The sequence below is a fragment of the Ictalurus furcatus genome, chromosome 5 (assembly GCF_023375685.1).
Source record: "Ictalurus furcatus strain D&B chromosome 5, Billie_1.0, whole genome shotgun sequence".
Taxonomy (NCBI): Eukaryota; Metazoa; Chordata; class Actinopteri; order Siluriformes; family Ictaluridae; genus Ictalurus; species Ictalurus furcatus.
Genome location: NC_071259.1, coordinates 23,472,046 through 23,492,207, shown reverse-complemented (window position 1 = coordinate 23,492,207; position 20,162 = coordinate 23,472,046). Strand labels below are relative to the sequence as shown.

Here is a 20,162-nt window from a genome sequence, read left to right as displayed (position 1 = left end):
ATAACATTGCTGGTTTTTGGCATTCAGGTGGAACGTCTAACTTGAAAAAAAAATAATAAAAACAAACAAACAAACAGATGACGAGGCAATGAAATGTGGTTAACATCTGAAATCTGCTCATTTTCCTTTTTTACATCCTGGAAATCAGCAGAACTGAACATTAGCAGCAATTTGACATTATTACGTAGTGAGTAAATGTCTCTTGTTAGTCAACTGGGCAATGGAGTGGTACCAAAATATAGTGCTTGCTTGGGTTTGGCAAATAAATTATTGCACCAAATTCCTCTGTCCTTTTCATATCACAACATTTCTCTGATCATGTTTACTTAATACTAGATCATCTCTAAAGTCTTGCCACTCCCTTTAATCACATGTATTGGTTTGGAATCAGACAGGTTTTTAAACAAAAACAATAAAAAGCTAAAGGAGCTCTCCTGCTCATGTTATTGGCTCGCATGGCAGACGGAATGAGCGAGTATGTCCGGTCGCTTAATTACCGTTCGGTCCGCTGATGGATGATGAAACACATCACACGTGGTACAGCAAATCACTACATGGAGGATGGGGAGAGAGGGGTGTGTGAGTGTGTGTGTGTGTGTTTCAGCTGTTAGATGGCTTTGTTGAAGCAATCCACTAAAGCTCACCACCAGTCAGAGATTAGTGCACACAAACCAGTTTTATCATAAAAAAAAAGAACCATGAAAACACTTAACAATAGAAAACAAGCCAAAATAAACAAAAAGAAAAAGTAAATGATTACATTAATGGTACAAGCATTTCTTTAGTTGTAGGTTCATACACACTAAAAGCAGATCTGTTTTCGGATGGGTCAGGGGAGGAATTTGATCCAGGCTGCTTCCCTGAGTTTAAATCAACCTCAAAATGTTTACTACAACAAAAATTCTACTTCAAGTTTGAAATGTTTCGAATTCATCAGGATTTTGACTGTTGTGTAAATGTAAACGACTTCGTCCGTATTCTGACATGTAAACATAAACCGTGATCCGAGTTCAGACTAGGAGTTTGGTCCGTATTTTAAACGAGTTAAACGCTAAGACTCAGTGTGAAGTTGAACTCTTGAGGTAAACAGTAAAAAATGGGATCTGAATTCAGAGAATTGCTTCCAAAAAACGCAGACGAGGAGGACATTTCCAGCTTTACCAAAGCACCAGTCTGTACACCACTGGGTTGGACCCATTTCAGTTGATAGTTCATTTTATTGTTGATGTCGTACAAAGAAATTTCAAACAGCTTTTAAGATTTTAGTGTTGGCAAAAAAAAGTGGTCATACGGTGCAGTACACATAAGCCTAATAAGCATTCATCATACATAATACTTGTTCTATGTAGCTCACTACTCAGATGCTAAAGGTCAGAAGGGGTGAAGTAAACATAGGGAGTGGTGCATACTGCACATGCATGTCTGTACAGGTATCGACTAGACGAGAGAGTGAACTTGGAGAGAATTTGCGGTACATTTTAAAACACACAGTCCGTCAATGCAGCCGCTCCCTGACTGGTTCCAACACTCCTGTGTAAAACGGGGAATAGTACTCTAAAATGGCTGCCTCGTTACCCATGCTGTCCCATAGAGCCACTGAATTGGGGAGGGGTGGGGAGGATGCTCTTCTTAAAGGGCCAGTTAAACATTTTCAATTTAGGTGTTATCTTCTACAATCTACTTTGCTTTCTGCATACTGTAAGGAGACAGTACAAAGTCAGTCATCCTGATACCCATTAAATGAGTTCAAAAATAAGTGAACTGCCAAAGTGTTGGTGTATCCAAGTGCTGATATAGCACCTGGTCCGATTTCTACCCACCTTCTATATCGAACAGCTAAAATAGAAAAACTTAAGGCTTGTTCCAGGTCGGTAATTAAGAGTCAAATCTTAATTACCTAAATTGACACCTGTGCTTGTGTGACAAGACGTTTTATTTTTTTAAATTATTACTAGACAAGCGCTGAAGCTAAAAACAGTGAACGCATTACTTTGTACAACTGTGTACCAGTCCACTGCAATGGGAAGAGAATATGTACAGCGTTTCCAGTCCTTCTTTACATGTGTTCATGCTGATGTGTGAATGTCTGTGCGTGTGTGTTTGGGACGGTGAAAACACACCCATTCGGAGCGCACATAAACTAACGGATTAGGGATATCTTCCTTCATGTTAAATTGATGCATCACACTGCACTGCATGCTCGAGAAGCCTTCCAATAGTGTTGGGCTTTCACTATAGCTTGGGGGAGGGGGGTTTGGGGGGGTTTCGTGCGTGTGTGTTTTCAAATCTTTCCCAATCTAAAACCACTCTCCAGTACAATGCACCCTGAAATACAGTGGCAATCACTCACTCACTGTTTGCACGCCTGTACTAAAGCTCGGTCAGAGTGTACACTGCACTATTGCAGTCCCTGTCAGGGGAGCAGCCTCAGATCATCATCAGGTTTTACAGGATAGGTTAGTACAAAAACACAAATGTGTGTGTGTGTGTGTGTGTGTGTGTGTGTGTGTGTGTGTGTGTGTGTACGCATTTGACCACTGTATGCTTACTTGCATGTGTACATGTACTGTATGTGTATGCATATGTATGTACGGTGTGTGTATGAGCACGTTTGTGCATGGTGGTTGCCATTTTCTCTTCAGCTCACTCAGTCAACAGTTTAATCTCCTTTGCGAGGAGGGAGTTGATGTTGTACGCGGGGTCGGGAACACTCTGGGGGTGGCTCATCTCGGCAAGCTCCGCCTCACTCTCACTCGAGGTGGAGCTGGTGCTCATGGTGCTGACGCCGTCAGGGATGGCGTCGGGGATGGTGCAGGGTGGGACAGGTGCGCATGCCTCTGGGGGGATACACACTTCAGGCTCACTGCTGGTCTCGCTGGCACTGGAAACCACGGAGAGCAGGGACATCTTGCGGCTGAGGCGGCTGGGCAGAAGCGACAGGGCGTAGTCTGCCACGATACCGGCCACGTCCATGCCGCACGCCTGGTCAAATGCAATAAAGCCTACATTGGCGTTAGCCTCACAAACTACGAACGAGCCCTCGTTCAACTGCAGCAGGTCGATACCGCACACGTCCATGCCCAGGATGTTGGACACCTGCACAGCCAGCTGCTTGCCCTGCTCGCTCAGAGGGCACATCACACCCACGCCACCTGGAGAAAGAGAGCTGGGCTTAGTGGGTACTTCATGAAGCACACTTTCAACCGCACACTCGCAGGGCATTTTAGCGGTTATATAGATTTATTTGATGAACCATACAAATATTAGGCTCTTTATACAAATGTCTACAATATTCTCACCATTTATTGAAGCTTTTTATTCCTGAACTTTCCACTGGCAAAATGAATTAGATTCACGTTAACGTTATATATTTAGGCCTACTCATTAAGGTTTGGCTCAAACCCATTTAATTCAAGTCAGATAGTCTGATAGCTAAAACCCAATACAACCTTTATACAAAGTTAATGGTGCATGTCCACCACAGTAACAAAATTAAGCTATGATCTCCAACATCGTAATATGCCCAGTAACCTAACTGGGAACCACACACCGAGAGAATTAAAACATTTTTACATTATTCATGAAAATCCGATTAGATCAGAAGAATTAACATCTCGGGGAGTTCATTATGTACCTTGCCTGACAGGCACCAAACTGTCTAACTGCAATATAGACACACGTCCTCTTCCAGGTTGATTCATACCATTTCCAGTTGACTGGAACTTCTTAATTATCGCCCTGATGGTGGAAATGGGCATTTTCAATGCTTGTGCTATTTTCTTATAGCCACTTCCCATTTTGTGAAGCTCAACAACCTTTTGCCGCACATCACAGCTATATTCCTTGATCTTACCCACTGTTATGAATGACTAAAGGAATTTGGCCTATGAGGTAACAACAACCTGGAATTGGATGTGGGTCTATATTGTCTCAACGCACTGTGAAGAAGGTGGTTCGAGTGACCAAAAATTCTCCAAGGATTACAGCTGGAGAACTGCAGAAGTTAGTTGTGTCTTGGGGGCAGAAAGTCATTTTGTTCGGATTCATGGCATCAAGGACCGTCAACTATCAAACCTAACTGCCTCTACCAGAAAGCTTAAAATGGGCCGTGGTTGGATCTTTCAGCAGGATAATGATCCAAAACATACATCAAAATCAACACAAAAATGGTTTACTGATCACAAAAATCAAGGTCATCTGACTTGAAACCCATAGAAAACCTGTGGGGTGGACTGAAGAGGAGAGTCCACCAGTACAGCCCTCAGAATTTGAAGGATCTGGAGATAGTCTGTATGGAGGAATGGTCTCAGATCCCTTGCCATGTATTCTCCAACCTCATCAGGCATTATAGGAGAAGACTCAGAGCTGTTATCTCGGCAAAAGGATGTATTGACTTTTAGTATTGACTAAAAGGGTTGCACACCTATATTTAACAAAGATTTTTTTTTTAGATAAACCTGTGTTTTGTTTGCTATCCATGAGAGCAGAGTACTTTTGTGAATTTGTTTAACAAACGATGAAGAGATGAAACGATAAAGACAATTTTTCACAGCCAAATATTGACACATATTTACCAAAGGTGCCAATATCAGTGGAGGGCACTGTATAGGGATTACTTTGTAAAAATACATTAGTTCATTAATTTTCAGTAATTCCAGTCAGTATTAGAGTACTGGATCTGGAACCAATCCCAGGATTACAGTCACGAGGCGTTGATGGTATACACCCCGAATGGGATGCCAGGGCACCATGTGTGCACACGTTCACAATCACTCGAGCCTTGGGGCAATTTAGACTAGCTAGTTCACTTACAGGCATGTTTTTGGGGGGCATGGGAGAAATGCATTTCTTGGTTTTGGCTTGTGGTGTTTTTGAACGCGTGCTTTTTGCAGTTCGTGATCAAACCTGTACCTGGACTACAGCGAGCTAGACAAATGATACAAATGATCCAGGTCGGAACTAGTTTAAACTAAACTGGCCTATTACATTAGAAATGAAGGCTCACAGCACACGTACCGAGGGAGCAGTTGCTCTGCATGCGTCCGTCTGTTGAGCAGCGCAGCATAGAGCCGATCACTCTGCCGCCCACGAGCACCACACGCACGTCTCGCCCATGGCTTTCCTTCACGTACTCCTGGAATAGGTACGGAGCATCGTGCCGGATTAGGTGGCACAAGTCAGAGAGGTGGTGCTTATCCCGTGCCAGAAACACCGCCTTACCTGTACAGTTGAACATGTTCACACATCGGTTACATCACAACTGAGTAAACTTACATGCAGATACTTATAAAGTCTTAACTTGTCTTGAAGAACAAGTTTTAAATGGTTTTAAAACATTTCCACACACACACACACAGTCTTGCATTTTAAGCTCTTTAGGCCATTTTGAATCTGTTGTTTGTTATGAATCAGACTGAACTTGTTTTGAAAATGCTCGCCAAGTCAGGTGTGCAAGTTAAACCGGGACTATTGGTAGCCACACGCTCCTCTACAGAAGAAGAGAAGGGATGTGTGTATATAAATAATACTACTGAAGACCTTTTAATGCCACTTTAAATCCAATTTTAGTCAAGCACACCTGCAGACACTGCTGAAAAGAATGTATTGCTCACCACAAGGTGGAATGATGCTGGCATTTTAATTAATGCTGAACGAGTAAGAGAAGCCTCAGAGTGCGTGTGTGTGTGTGTGTGTTCAGTATTCACCCTGAGGCCAGGTTTAACATTTAAACCCTGCCAGAAGTCATACTGTGCGTTTGTGTGCAAATGCCCGTTTCCTAAATACTGCACCACACACTGCTGAAATCTAATTTTCCCCCAAATCTTTTCAGATTATTCAAGACAAAAAAGATCAGTGAAAGCTCCAAAGTTAAACACCAACTTTACAATGTTAGTGACCTGTTTGTTGTTTTTTTCTTTTTAAATTCAATAGCAAAATAAAACTGGTCCTGGCTCACAATATACAGGCCCATTTTTCAGGCCTACATTTCTAGCAGGCAGCCTTAACACCAATGACAACTATGCAATCCTTTGGTGGGAAAGAAAATAAAACAAAAAAAAACAATCTGGTGTGTGTGTTGATCTGGGTTTGAAACAGCTGCTCCAATCACCACGAAGCAGCCACTGGAGCTGATGCTGCAATTTCTCCCTGGACCCCTGTACAACCGTTTTCCCAGCATGCTCTATTGTGTTCTAATCTCACTCATGTGCATGTGGAATGTGAGACACACAGCCACTCCCACGAGGAGCACATTAGCTCTCTAAGCCTGCCCTCAGACGCAAAAAACAAAAAGTGGCAGGGCAGGTTCGACATTCACCTCGGTGTCCACGAGCATTTTTCACCACAACCGGGTAACCCAACGGCTCTGCCTCATCAATCATCTTACGGAAGTTGTCATGGCCACCTGGAGAAACAAACACGCAAAACAACATACACACATTACTAACACTGTAATGACCAGACTCTCATTTCCACCGTAGTATATGTGAGATTACTGGCCCATACTGGAAAGGGACAGAGTGTTAATGTGGGAAAACATCCTAACAATTCAGCTCAGTGCCATCATACATCATACATTTAAACAGAAAACACACTTAAACCCATCACAAAGCTCAAAAAGTACCTGAACAACTCCAGGGATATTTATTAAAAAGTCGTTTGTTTAGTCTTATCTTCATTTGACTGCAAAATACCACGATCATCTGATTTATAGAACTTTTTCTTTTGACCTAAGTCCATCTTTATTAAAAAAAAAATTTAAAAAAATCTTAATCTAAATAATCTTTAATAATCCGTCCCCCGCCTTGTGCCCCGAGTCCCCTGGGTTAGGCTCCAGGATCCCCCGTGACCCTGTGTAGGATAAGCGGTACAGAAAATGGATGGATAAACACAGTGCCCTGGAGAATTATTGGCACCTTTCTTGAACATATTTCCTGCCACCTGAGAGCAAATGAAAATTTTGTATTTAAAAATATTCCTATGGGGAGTACCAATATAACAATTCTGTATATATTTGAAAGAAAATAATGTTATTTATTATTATTATTGTTATTCTAATGAGAATTGCTCGTTTTTTTTTTTACAAAGGGTGCCAATAATTCACAAAGATGGAGTAGAAGAAGAAGAATTGGCATGGAAAATGTGAAATTTCACAATTGCACTGCATTCTGAAATTGGGTGGGTACAAAACACTGGTCCTGTGAGGAAATAAAATTACACATGTGTAAACTGTTTAAATAATTGTAGTGGGGGGTGGGGGGGGGGGGGTATTGGGGTCCAGATGAGTGGTGGAATGGGCATCCAGCTAACATTTTGAAACAGAATGTGTGTTCAATAGGGACCCTGGAGTTTTGCAAGAGAAACATTTTAGGATAAAAACACAAATGATGCAATGGAACACTTGGGGTTACATACACATGATCGTTATGGTAACATTGACACTAAACCCCGACATGTTGCTCAAAATGACATGGAACATGCAACAAAGGGACAGATTTGCAGTACGTAATATTCATTCATAATTAACAGTCAGAATGAATTCTGAAAAGAAAAGAAAAAAAAAAAAAAACAACAACAAAGCAATTCCTTAGTATCAAAACACAGCTGGTGATGAGATGAGCCACAGTGCTGCTGAATCAAATGACAAATCACTGCATCGTTATGTCCTAACGGTCTGGAACCCTCGTGCCTGATACTAATTAATACCATTTGGTCTGAGTGCTGAGGACCAAATGGAGAATTGGCTGCTGAAGCAGTGTATGATGTGGCACTGTTATGAAGGCGTTGGAGACAGATGTGCACTGGACTGCGGAACGGAAAAAGAAAAAAAAAAAAAAGATGCAGGAAAAAGCGAGTGATTTGTGAGGGCCAAGGGGAGGAGTGAAAGCGAGAGAAGCAGGGAGAAATCTAATTATAACGGTTCCTCTGTCTGCTCATCTAACTGAAGAGGAGAGCAGTTTTCAGATATTGCAAGGCATCTCACACACACACACACACACACACACACACACACACACACACACACAGAGAAAACACTGCATTGGCTGCCCAAACTGCTGGAGTCTCTTGTTTTTATGCAGTCCTTGCTGCTTCCTGCTTTGGTGCAGTGATTGATCCCTGTTTTCAGCTGCTGCAGCTTTTTCTAACATCTACCGTCAGAGAGAGAGAGAGAGAGAGAGAGAGAGAGAGCAGGAGGCAGAGAGAACAGGGGAGCGCAGGAGAGAGAGAGAGAGAGAGAGTGCACAGGAGAGAGAGCGAGCAGGAGAGAGAGAGAGAGCAGGAGAGAGAGAGAGAGAGAGAGAGCAGGAGAGAAAGAGAGAGAGAGAGAGCACACAGGAGAGAGAGAGAGAGAGAGAGCGCAGGAGAGAGAGCAGGAGAGAGAGCAGGAGAGAGAGAGAGAGAGAGCGCAGGGGGGAAAGAGAGCAGGGGAGAGAGAGTAAGAGCAGGAGAGAAAGAGAGAGTGAGCAGGAGAGAAAGAGAGAGCAGGAAAGAGCAGGAGAGAGAGAGAGAGAGAGAGAGCGAGAGCAGGAGAGAGAGAGAGAGCGCAGGAGAGAGAGAGAGAGCGAGCGCGCAGGAGAGAGAGGGAGAGAGAGCGCAAGAGAGAGGGAGGGAGAGCGCAAGAGAGAGGGAGAGAGAGCGCAAGAGAGAGGGAGAGAGAGCGCAAGAGAGAGGGAGAGAGAGCGCAAGAGAGAGGGAGAGAGAGCGCAAGAGAGAGCGAGAGAGAGTGCAGGAGAGAGAGCGCGCAGGAGAGAGAGCGAGAGAGAGCGCGCAGGAGAGAGATGCTATGGAACACAGGGGGGGAAGCAAACACCAAACATCAGAGACATGAGCCTCTCCCTCTGTGTTTTCATTTAGATGGTCATGAGTTCTCCTCCCTCTCCCACCAAATGCTGTTACATAAACCCCTCGAGTGCATCTGCGCATGTGCGGACGTGTGCGTGTGGAGAACTTGACTTGTCAGTCAAGTCCGACATGCTCACAGTGTTCGCTTCCACACCGTGTACGCATAAATATGCAAAGAAAATCCTCTATTTCCTCAAGACGTCCGTCATCCATGTCGCAGTATTTCTATAGCTGCGTTCACCTATACATCAGCAGTGCCTATAGCAGCCCTGCACTATAGCTCTACTTCCATCAGAACTATATACAACCTTACACATCAAGATCCCTGAAATACAGGGCCTCACAAAACTTGAAGACTGAAACGTGCGAGACTGATGTCCGAGCCAAGCCTGAAAATAGAACCGTTTCATTTCAATCTAACTCACTGTCTCAGAATGGGCTTTATTTTTACTTACTCCCATACTGACTTTTGCTGAACTAGCAGAAGGCTTTGTTTTTTCTCTCTCTCGCTCAGTTCTCTTTCCACCGCTGATCAGGCAGAGAGGAGGGAATAGCTGAAATGTAAGCGAATGTGCTGGTCTGGTTACACCAGCAGAGAGCTCTGGGCACCTCGTATACACGAATGGGAAGATAATATGCATGGCGAGAGCACTAATAGTAGGAAACACTAGTGATCAGAAGGATCAGAGTTTAAATGCCAGGAATGCCAGAGAGCCACTGTTGAGCCCTTGTGCAAATCCATTAGCTTTCAGCTGCAGGGATTGTGTCCCGTCTTAAATGTAAGACACTTTGAATAAAAGCACTGGCAAAACAAGTAAATGTAAATGCCTCTAACTGTAGGATTGTTTGTGTGTGTGTGTGTGTGTGTGTGTGTGTGTGTGTGTTAGTTGTTAATGCTGAGCTGACCGTAGGAGTAAGTATCAGGCAGTGGGACTCCATGTCCAGCAAGCTCCTGGAAGGTCCAGAACTTGTTGACACAGTTAAGGATGGCCTGGGGCCGGTTGACCAGACGGCAACCCATCTTCTCCAGATGCCTCAGAACGGTGATGTCACTGTCCGACTGCACCCACGGAGTAGGAACACGCACCACAGCCACCTGCGGGTACGACGTCACCACCTCCTGCCCCACTCGTAGACCTAAAACAGGAGACAGCACAACAAGTCAATACACACAGCAACTGTGTAGCACTTGGAACTTAACTTTATAGTCCTTTTTTTGCTGTTTTTTGTTTGTTTTTGCTTCTTGTTGCTGCAATTCGGCCATTTTCTTAGCAGTCATGATGAAAAAGATCCTAGAATTGAGTGCTTTATGGGTGTTAATGAGATATGCTGGTAAAATATCACTTCCTGTTGCTCAACCGTGATGGATTATGTCTGGTTTCTATTACGTTCTTTACATAATATTCACCAAAGAGTAGTAACAAAAATGTGTGCGTAACACTCTGGCCACCACAAAAGCCTCCATAACAACCGAGAACATAATCATTTTGTCTTTTTGTATAAAAATAGGTTTTACATTCAGCTGCCTCGGTGCAAAAAAAAATTAAAAAAATAAAAATCAGCTGTTGTCAGAACTAGCTGTTTTTAAGCCAGAGTAGTCTGGGTCACGACACCTTTTAACTGCAGACTATATCTTTTTTTTTGTACCAGCACTGCTAAAACGAAAATCCTTACAGGCGGAAACACACAAAAAAAAAACAACAAAAAACAGATTTACATCACAAATACCCCAGGGCGCATACTGGTTTTTTTTCCCCCCTAGACAGAAAGAACAATAGAAAAATAACGATGCCCCTCCCCCAGCCCCTCTCTGTTGGCTCACAAGTTTGGGATTCGCAAATTTCTCAGGTCAAATTTAAAATCTACATAAATTTGTCACAAAGCACAAAGTACCAGCAGCTCCATACACGTGTGTTTCACATCCAACTTCCTTTACCATTCAAGGAGTTGATCTCTTTTTTTTTTTTTTCCTTTTTTGTGCTGGGCAAATTTTACTCCTGTTGACTGACCTCTGCTTCAAAATTTTTTCCAAGTTTTTCCCACCATATCGCTGTAGCAAGGGGTCAAAAAAATGCTACAGTAAGTGCTAGAATAAAACAGAGGCACCTCTGCTGTATATTTCACCACAATTAACAACAGGTTGGTTCAGAAAGTTTGGTTGGATTTCACTTGAAGTCTAAAAGAGCTTTACAGGACTTTTCTCAAGCCATGGTTTACGTACGGTTTACGGTTCCATCCAATATTTTGAAAACACCAGGAATACCAGACACTGGCTATGTTGCTAATGTCTCCTGATGACCTACTGCAAATTATACAGCTGTGGGAAAAGAAAAAAAAAAGAAAAGAAAAAGTATCTATAGAAAGACAATTTGGACTAATACCCTACTTTGCCAGTAAGACTGTATAAACGAGACTGGCAAGAACACAAACGCAGACAACATCCCATCCATGTTGACCTCCTGTAAGTGCTCACTATCACCAGATCAGTTACACAACACCACACAAACACGCGGCCTTCAGCTTCACCGTTTATCTCTTCAGTGACCCACTAACCCATATGCTCCTGTTCTCTCTCCCTGTTTTCACGCTTTAATTACCATCTCAGCTTTATTAAAACACCAAATATTCACCAGCTGTTTGCTTTAATTACACACTCACTATTGTACTATTTCCCAGAGTGACAGGATCAAACATCGCGTGTTATGAACATCATCTACTGTAATTCCTGTAAGGTTAGAACCAAATTCGAAAAGAAACTATCTATGCCGTTGCGTGAACTTGTATGGCGATGAAATGGTGGTTTTATATGGCTAACAATTCTGTTGGGTTTTTTTTTTTTTTCCCCCCAGTTGCTATGACTCCTGACATCACGAACCCGTCCCATACAAACAGGTCTTTAACAGTACAATAACTCTATTGAGGAACACAAATGGTGTCAGCTATTGTTACTTCTGTCAGCTATGTTCTGTGCTATAGTTATGGCAAGTTAGTATGTCTGCTGAAGAACCACCAGACACACATACACACAACAGGGGACTGACCTGAAGAGAAAGCGAGAGAAAGGAGGGAGGGAAAGAGAGAGAGAGAGAGAGAGCGAGAGAGAGCATCTGTAAAACCACCTCCTTTCTACCTCACCATTTTAGAAGAAATGCATGCACGGAGATGTGACTGCTTACGACATACAAGCCGGGTTAACAAGTTCACTGGGGTTCAGAAAGAATCAGAAACATTCATATGGTAAAGTCATCTGTGGCCACAACACCCGCCCGCCTTCTTTCTTCCTCTCTCACCAGACCTTCTTCTCTCCCGCTCCCATTCCCTGGACACTTCTCTGCACTACTGATCTATAGTTCAGGGGTAAAGTCCAGGCTGTAAATGCCTTTGGGATGGCTTTTGTTTAAAATTCGAATTGTTTCATTTGCATTTACTGTATTGCAGACTACCTGCATGCACATGTACTCAAAAAAAGGGGGGAAAAATGCATTCAAGCCTAAACTATGTACAGCTCTGAAAAGAGCATTTCCTCGCCAGGAAAAACACTCTGTGGGCCACGTATGCACACAGAGTCACATACAGAGGTCATGCATGTGCAATATCAAGCACCTGAACTCACAGATCTCAATTTTTGTGTTTATAAAAGTAAAGAATGAAAGAAAGAAGTGTCGTGTCTACCATTATGTACATACCTGCACGATCTATACGTTTCCATAACACATAAACATGTATGACCCGAGTAACATTTACAGAGATGAGTCAGTTTTGTTGTTTGGAATATTAGCGGTATTTTAGGATAGTAGCTGTAGCACTGTACTCTGCATTCGTATCACAGAAATCACACAAAAAAAAAATTCCTAAAAGAAGAAAAACCACAAGGAGGTAACTTAATTTCATGCCTCAGATTCATTTCTAGGTACCAACACTGACATTAAGCCAGATTTAATATTTCCTTCCAACATAGGTGCCACATAAAGGTAGTAATTCTTTTAATTTCAGCTCCAGTTAGGTGAAACCCCAAACAAGGACAGGGGAGGAAAGATTCAATCTAGAATCTCTCTGGGAAAATCTTACAAGTGTGTCACGGTGTAGAGCGTTCCAAACAGGAAGCCAAGAACCCTTTTGCTAACAGAGTGTATAACAACTGCATTCTAGTGCCTATGTACAGTGCCCTCCACTAATATTGGCACCCTTAGTAAATATGAACAAGGAAGGCTGTAAAAAAAAATTCTTTATTGTTTAACCTTTTGATCTTTTGGTTTAAAAAAAAAAAAAAAAAAAAAAAAAAAAAAACCCTCACAAAAATACTCTGCTCTCATGTATTTCAAACAAAACACAGGTTTATCCAAAAATAACAATTTAACATTTGTTAAATATAGGGGTGCCAATAATTGTTGCATGAATTCATATGAGAAAAATATACAGGAAGTATATTCCCATTGATATTTTACATTTTTTGTGCACCTGGGTGACTACGAACAGGAAATTGGCACTTCCCATTTTGTGAAGCTCAACAACCTTTTGCCACACATCACAGCTATATTCCTTGAATTTATCCATAGTTAATACTATGTTGTTCATACCTGAAACAGGAAGTCATGGTTCAACAATTTCCCGTTCCTAGTCACCCAGGTGTACTAAAAAAAAATAATTAAATATCAATGGGAATATACTTCAAATATATTGTTCTCACATAAATTGATAGTGGTCCCAGTAATAGTTGTGCACCTGTATTTAACTACTTATATATATATATATATATATATATATATATATATATATATATATATATATATAAACCTGTGTTGTGTTTGCAATCATTTGATATCCTTGAGAGCATAGTATTTTTTTAAATTGTTTTAAACAAAAAAAATCAGAAGTTTAAACAATAAAGAATTTTTTCACAGCCTTCCTTCCTCATATTTACCAAGGGTGCTAATACTCGTGGAGGGCACTGTACCAAGAGTGCACTACATGCCCAAGGCCATTTACGATTCAGCTACAGACAGAGTGACATCAACAAATGCATTTTTGGTAATTAGTTATGTACATGTTTGTGTTCTGTATCTAAATAGAACATCGATACATAATGACACGAAAATATTCAGAGTCATTATCAAAAAGGATCATTTAGCTAAAAGGTTGAGAAATTGTGTGTTTTGATAGACTTTTCTACACGATTAAAATGCTAAATGTTGTATTTTTTTTAAACACTACTGTGTGGATTTTTTGCCTTTGATTTATAGTGTAAAACATTCATGCAGCCCTAGGGTGTATGCACTACCACCGTATCCCTATATAGCAGATGCACTGTGTACGTGTATGACGAGGTATTAAACTCATGACTGGAAGTCCTCATTTGTACTGGTCTAGCAAAGCAAGCAGTGACAGCAAAACCACTGTGTTACATTTCTCATCTGTTGGAGGAATGGCCAGTGCCATATTGCAGCCCGCTTGTGATGCGCCACGCTCTCCCTCGATCGCACACACTGCGGGATGTGACATTCCCACTGTCACAAGTCTCAAATACATGCCGATTGCTTCATGTGGCTTCCCAGCACGTCCCATCTATTCTACCCATCACACAAGCAGCATGGCTACAAAAGCAGCCTACAGCTGGGATTCAGGTGCGAATGCTGGCGTGCCATGCGGATAGGGCAGGACTGCGGTGTCACTTTCCTCTGCATAAGAAATGCATGGTCATGTATGGCATACCCTGATAAAACCATGCCTACATTCAAATCACTGCATTTGAATTTCATTCACCTCTATTAGCCAAATGATGAATATTCATTATATTGTGTTGGTCCTTACTTTTTTCAAGTCAAGTCAAATGTCCCAGTCAAAAGGTGTCTTGAACCGATGACGCAACTGCAAATCCCAGAGCTGACCAGCTGTCCAAAGGCCTAATCTGAGCTCTCCAGGATTCAGGCTAGAAGATTAACCTCACACACATCCACACACAAACCTGGCCCAGCACACACCTCCTCCAGCTGTGATGCCACTTTATTTGAACATGTGTAAACCCATGAATCATGTTGAGGGACATAATGCATTAGAAAACAACTCCAAATTGAAGAGTGGTATTAGAAGCAGTCCAAAAGATACGATCACCTGAAAATAGAGGGCTGAACACTTGTTGCTCATCTTCAACTAGCACTACAACCTGCTGAAATCCTGTAAAGAATTATACTATGAAATGCCAGGAAATAATTAGCTCTAGTTAATATCTGTGTAACCCTCTGAAAAAAATTTATATGTTTGACATTTTTGAAGGTCACAGTACACTTTCCCCAAAATGTTATGACTATTCAGAAGTAAACATACAGCTATCAAATTTCCAGAAGACACCACAAAGCGATTACAAGTTCTGAAGGATTTGGACTGCTTTCAGAAAAGAAATTTACTAAATACTTGTATTAAAAAAAGAAGGTAAAGGATTACCGAACCATCAAACGTCAATAACTTCAAGCCCCTGCCCCCACCATATCCACCACCCCCTAAACTGCAGACTGAACAATCTGCCAATCCTCCAGATGGCAACATGCAAGAGCCAGGAGACACCAAGCTGACGGTAAAGAACTAGCGTCAACCAAGGCTGACTGATTTTCTCCCATCGCCTCACATCTGTGAAAATCGGCATTCAAAAACGTCTCGAAGATGACAGCTGGCACCTAGCATATATACACACATACACATTTCTACACCTGAATGAAAGGAAATAATGAACAATCAAAGGCATCATTTACAAAAGAATTTCATATAAATATCCATCGCTGTGTACCACATTGACATACCATTTACTGCAGTAATATGCAGCTTGGGACAGACTAATCCAGCTTGTATTTCCGTGCCACTATAGATTTATTTACAAGGTCTGATTGGGATCTAAACGTGCTGCTCTGTCTGCCCAGCCATCTTGTTTTCATAAAACAGCTACAGCTAGCGTGTACGGTTTGTTTGCTTGGATGACTTTGGTTTCTTTTTGGTTTTCAGAACCCCCAGCCTCACATGCCAATTGATCAATATGCTCTAGCAAGTGACAAGGACAGAGAACAACACGGACACACCTCTAAAACTACGGCCCGACGTTCATTAGTATACAATGGTTGATGCCGCGGTGCGTCATGGCCCCGAGACACACTCATTCTCCTTTAACTGGCCATGTCTCGCTCTTCTCCACATTTTCCTTCTGCAACTAACTGAACTACGTATTTTCCCTATCATACGTCTATTCCCATGTGTATTCCTTCTGCTAGATAACAGCAACACACACACACACAGTTTTTCCATCTCCAGTTTGTGAGAATTGGCAATATGTAGAGTGTTTGAGCTGTGGGATGAGAAGTACAACCATCACACCTGTCAAACCAGCAAACCAGTCAATCCTGGGAAACCATCTTACATAACAGAGACCACAGTGTACCTACATCACATCTGCCATTATTATTTCTATCTAATTTTGGCTCAGCAGGCCAAAATATAAGGCTCTCAATCTTTAATGCATGCGCCACATTAACCTAGTGGAGAATATTTTTTAAAAAAATAATAATAAATAAATAAAGGTGGAGAAATACCTCGGTTTTTTTTCCTTTTTTTAACCCGAATGTATTCATCAGTGAATATCAAACAGTGTGATTTACATTACTGTGTATAGGCTGAATGGCGCGCGCGCTTTAAGTGTCGATAATGAGCCGCGCGACCAGGCGCTCGTGACCACGCACGCGAGGCAATGAATTGTTCATTGACGGTGGCTAAATAAAACGACACGACTTACGCGCCTTCTCTCTTAATTTGGTCACAAAAGACCATTATAATGTGATTATGTTTCAGACAAAATGGTCACCAACGAACATCCACGGTGGTCTCGGACATACTGACTGGAGGAACTGGGTTAAGCGGTCACTGTCACACAGTGAAGCATGAAGCTAACTACATCTCATAAGACCCATTCAGCAAGTTATCCATTACAAAACAAAAACACACACACAAAGGCTTATAAATCCTGACTCGATCATTGAACAGTTTATACATAAACATGTGTGTGTTAGAGTGTGTTCGAGTTACCCAGCTGTCCGTCCATGATGGTTATAACGATCTCATCCATTAAGAGATAGCGGAAATCAACGTCGTCTTCGGAGCATCGCTCCTTCAGAGCGCGCAGGATCTGAACTTGAGGATACTCCTGGCTAATGCGCCGGTCGGTTACAAACCACACCCGAGAACACATTTTTAATATCGAAATAAAACCGACTGAACACTAAAAGAAAGAAAGAAAGGCTTCTCTGGTGATGGATAGAAGAGCGCGCGGGATTCAGGCTCGGGTGGAGACGGGACTCAAAACAATGGGGGCGCAGCCGCGGAGCTAACTTAACTTAGCGCCTTCTGTTATTCGTTTTTTTCCCCACCGACTGCCAGTTTCTCCCTTCTCACCCGATCCAGGATCCCCGCGAGATACACAAACGAGGCAGCCAAATCTCAAATCTGAGATGAGAAACCGAGAAAGGCTGCGCTCTGCTCTGAGGTGACCGAGCGAGAGCTCCGAAAGAGGGCACCGTTTAACTGCCCTGTCACGGAGCAAACAAAAGCCTCCACGCCGGGGCTCACTACACTCTACACTCACGCGCTAGCGGTATGGCTGAAAACTTCAACAAAATGGTGGAGAACAGACGCAGTGATGGAGAGAAGGCGGATCATCGGCTCCCTAGTCTCACTGGTGGACTGAAAGGCGGTAATGCCAAGCAGTAACCAGGCTTGACCCAGGCCGCGGTGCTGAAGAGATCGGAAAAGACGCACGCTTTATTTTCCACCCTGCAATTTTGTTCCAGCACGCGTTTCGTTTACAACTCTCGTCCTCGCGTTTGTAAAGAAAAAACACGCAGCCAATGAGAATCGAGCACTTGCTCCGCCGCTGACCAATAACAACGTTGTCGTCGTCAGCAGGAGGAGACCGGCAGCCAATTAAAACACAGCGTGTGCGGAGGCTCGAGTATTGCAGTAAGCCAATGAGGATGTGGACACTGGCGTAGGTCGCGCGCTTCTGTGTTTTGGCGCGTGACAGGAGGGGGCGTGACGGGAGCGCGCGCTTCCCCCGAACCGGTTCAGACCGGGCATAGGCGGGTTTGGTGGGTATTGATGGTGCGGTGTTTCTGTCTCGCTGCACTGAAAGGCGAGGGATCATTAAAAAAAAAGTTTTGCTTGTGACGCAGTGCTCTTTAAAATGTCGCAATTCGTTTTTGTGATTATTAATCATCATTCTAACGCTTTTATTGTTCATAGCAGCTTCATTACAGTAACACAGAAGCGCCTTTTGTGAAGTGCGTGCGCTACTTAATTTTTCAGATATACGCCACTAAAAATATAAAGATAAAGACTACAGATCTCTGCTAGGTTTGTGTTCTCGATAATGATGGAGGGGAAAATTAATGCAGAACCACCTGGTCTTCTGCGGCAGATCCGACACCATGAAAGAGCCTTGCTTTGTTTATGCCGCGTGTCCGCGTGCAGTGTTTGTGCGCGTTGCGGGGATGGATGGGGGCGGGGCTTTTGATCATGATGTCACCTTTGGCCAATAGCTAGCCGGAATGAGCTGGCCCTTTTTAAGGTTAAATTACCTCAGTAACAATGAGAAGACAAACGGATTTCCCCAGGATTTATTCTCAGGATTTATTCCATTTAAACAACTCAAAATTAGACCAAAACGGCTTCATTAAATGAAAAAAAAACAAGTTAATTAAGACCACATAAATGAGTTCTATAGCATGGTTTATTAGCAAAGCATGCTTTGTGGTTCCTCTGTAAAAGCATGGCTTATAGTGCACACACAGAGACTGACCAGCTTGGATTCACTTTCTGTGCACATTTCATGGGCTTCCGTTGCTCTTCGGGTCACTGACTCCGCCCCTCCCCGACAGGGTGCATCAATCAAACACTGGTGCTAGTCCCCTCAACCAATCAGCTTTGTCTGTCGTTTATGACCGGTACATCGTGTCGGACTTCACGCTTCTAATACCTTTGCAATTAAATGAAGCACGTTGTATTGTGCCCACATTTGACTCATGTACAGAGGGAAAGAATTGCTTGCTATTTTGGACTCCTTAACAGTAGTGTACAAATTATGTCCAAATTGATGCTTTATTAAGTTTGATGCAACATCTGCACCTGCTCAAAGCTCACAGCTGCAAATTTATACTCAGACACACAGTGCTCATCCTTAACCAAGCTATTTCATATTCTAAAAGATTTTTAGATCAAATTATTAAGACTTTAGGCCTGACCAGATACGGTAGAATCAAAACGTACTGGCAACGCAAGAAAATGCTGCTAATTCATTCATTCATCTTCAATAACCCTTTTGTCATGCTCACGGACAAAAGGCACGGACGTGTCCTGGATCCAGAGTTTATCCAGGACACGATGTGGGAATGCACTGTAGGAATGCCAGTCCCATCACAAGGCACCATGCTTGCACAAATTCACACATTAACACAGAACAATTTCGCATAGCCAATCCACCCACCAGCTGGTTTTGGGAGGTGGGAGGAAACTACAGATCCCAGGGACACAGGCTAAACATGCCCAATCTTGCAGAAACCGTAACACGAGCTTAGGATCGAACCAGGGGGCCCAGGAGCTGCGAGGTAGCAATGCTATGGCCTCACTGTGCCACCTTTATTTATTTATCACTTTAAATAAATAAATAAATAAAGTGAATGCAATACTAAATCCACTCCAAACTTTGTAAATTGCAGTTTGCTGCATAATGTGTTGATAGATTTTTTTCCTCAAAAGAATCTTTCAAAACCATCAAAAGTGCTTGAAGCCCCTCTGAGAGCACTTGAACATAGATGCAGATACACCCTAAGCATTAGTTTACGGCTATCTGGGTGTGTTCTGTTTTGCCATGATTGATGACGTGCAGCCCTCATATCTATATGTAACTCGATAGTATTGTTATTATTGTGTATTGTTTTTGTGATTCCAAGTTAGCTTTCTTTGACTCACATAGTTATATAATTTGTTGTGTTGTGGCTAATGTTTGTGTAATGGCTGTGGCTATCACTTCAGTAATGCTTGTGGTTTTGTTGCTGCTGTAACTTTCATGCACTTGGTTCTCATCAGATGGTGGAATCTTAACTTTGCATCATTTGTATCATTCTGAGCTCCTTTTAAGCATCAACCTCTGATTGAATTCTGCCTCATCTGTAAGTCACTTTGGTTAAAAGCATATGAATAAATGTAAATGTGTAACTAAGCCAGATATAGGACTGTGATGTTGGCTCAGATGTTCATCAGAAAATGGATGAAAGTGGTTTCGGCTCCTGTAT

General features: G+C 42.5%; 1 protein-coding gene across 1 annotated transcript; it reads right to left on the bottom strand.

Annotated features, from left to right (window-relative positions):
• Nucleotides 1-229: 229 nt before the first annotated feature.
• rimkla (ribosomal modification protein rimK-like family member A) lies at nucleotides 230-19,553 on the bottom strand. Its single transcript, XM_053625346.1, has 5 exons — nucleotides 16,903-19,553; nucleotides 9,748-9,978; nucleotides 6,317-6,403; nucleotides 5,017-5,220; nucleotides 230-3,152 (listed from the first exon to the last, which is right to left on the bottom strand). The coding sequence occupies exons 1-5, from the start codon at nucleotides 17,063-17,065 to the stop codon at nucleotides 2,644-2,646; spliced, it is 1,194 nt and encodes a 397-aa protein (XP_053481321.1). The 5' UTR covers nucleotides 17,066-19,553; the 3' UTR covers nucleotides 230-2,643.
• Nucleotides 19,554-20,162: the final 609 nt, after the last annotated feature.

Excerpts from the sequence above, each read along its gene's own strand:
- rimkla (XM_053625346.1), bottom strand. The coding sequence starts at position 17,065 with ATGTGTTCTCGGGTGTGGTTTGTAACCGACCGGCGCATTAGCCAGGAG. Across the intron at positions 9,979-16,902 it reads CATCATGGACGGACAGCTGG|GTCTACGAGTGGGGCAGGAG; the intron begins GTAACTCGAACA and ends CTCCTGTTTTAG. Across the intron at positions 5,221-6,316 it reads AAATGCTCGTGGACACCGAG|GTAAGGCGGTGTTTCTGGCA; the intron begins GTGAATGTCGAA and ends TCAACTGTACAG.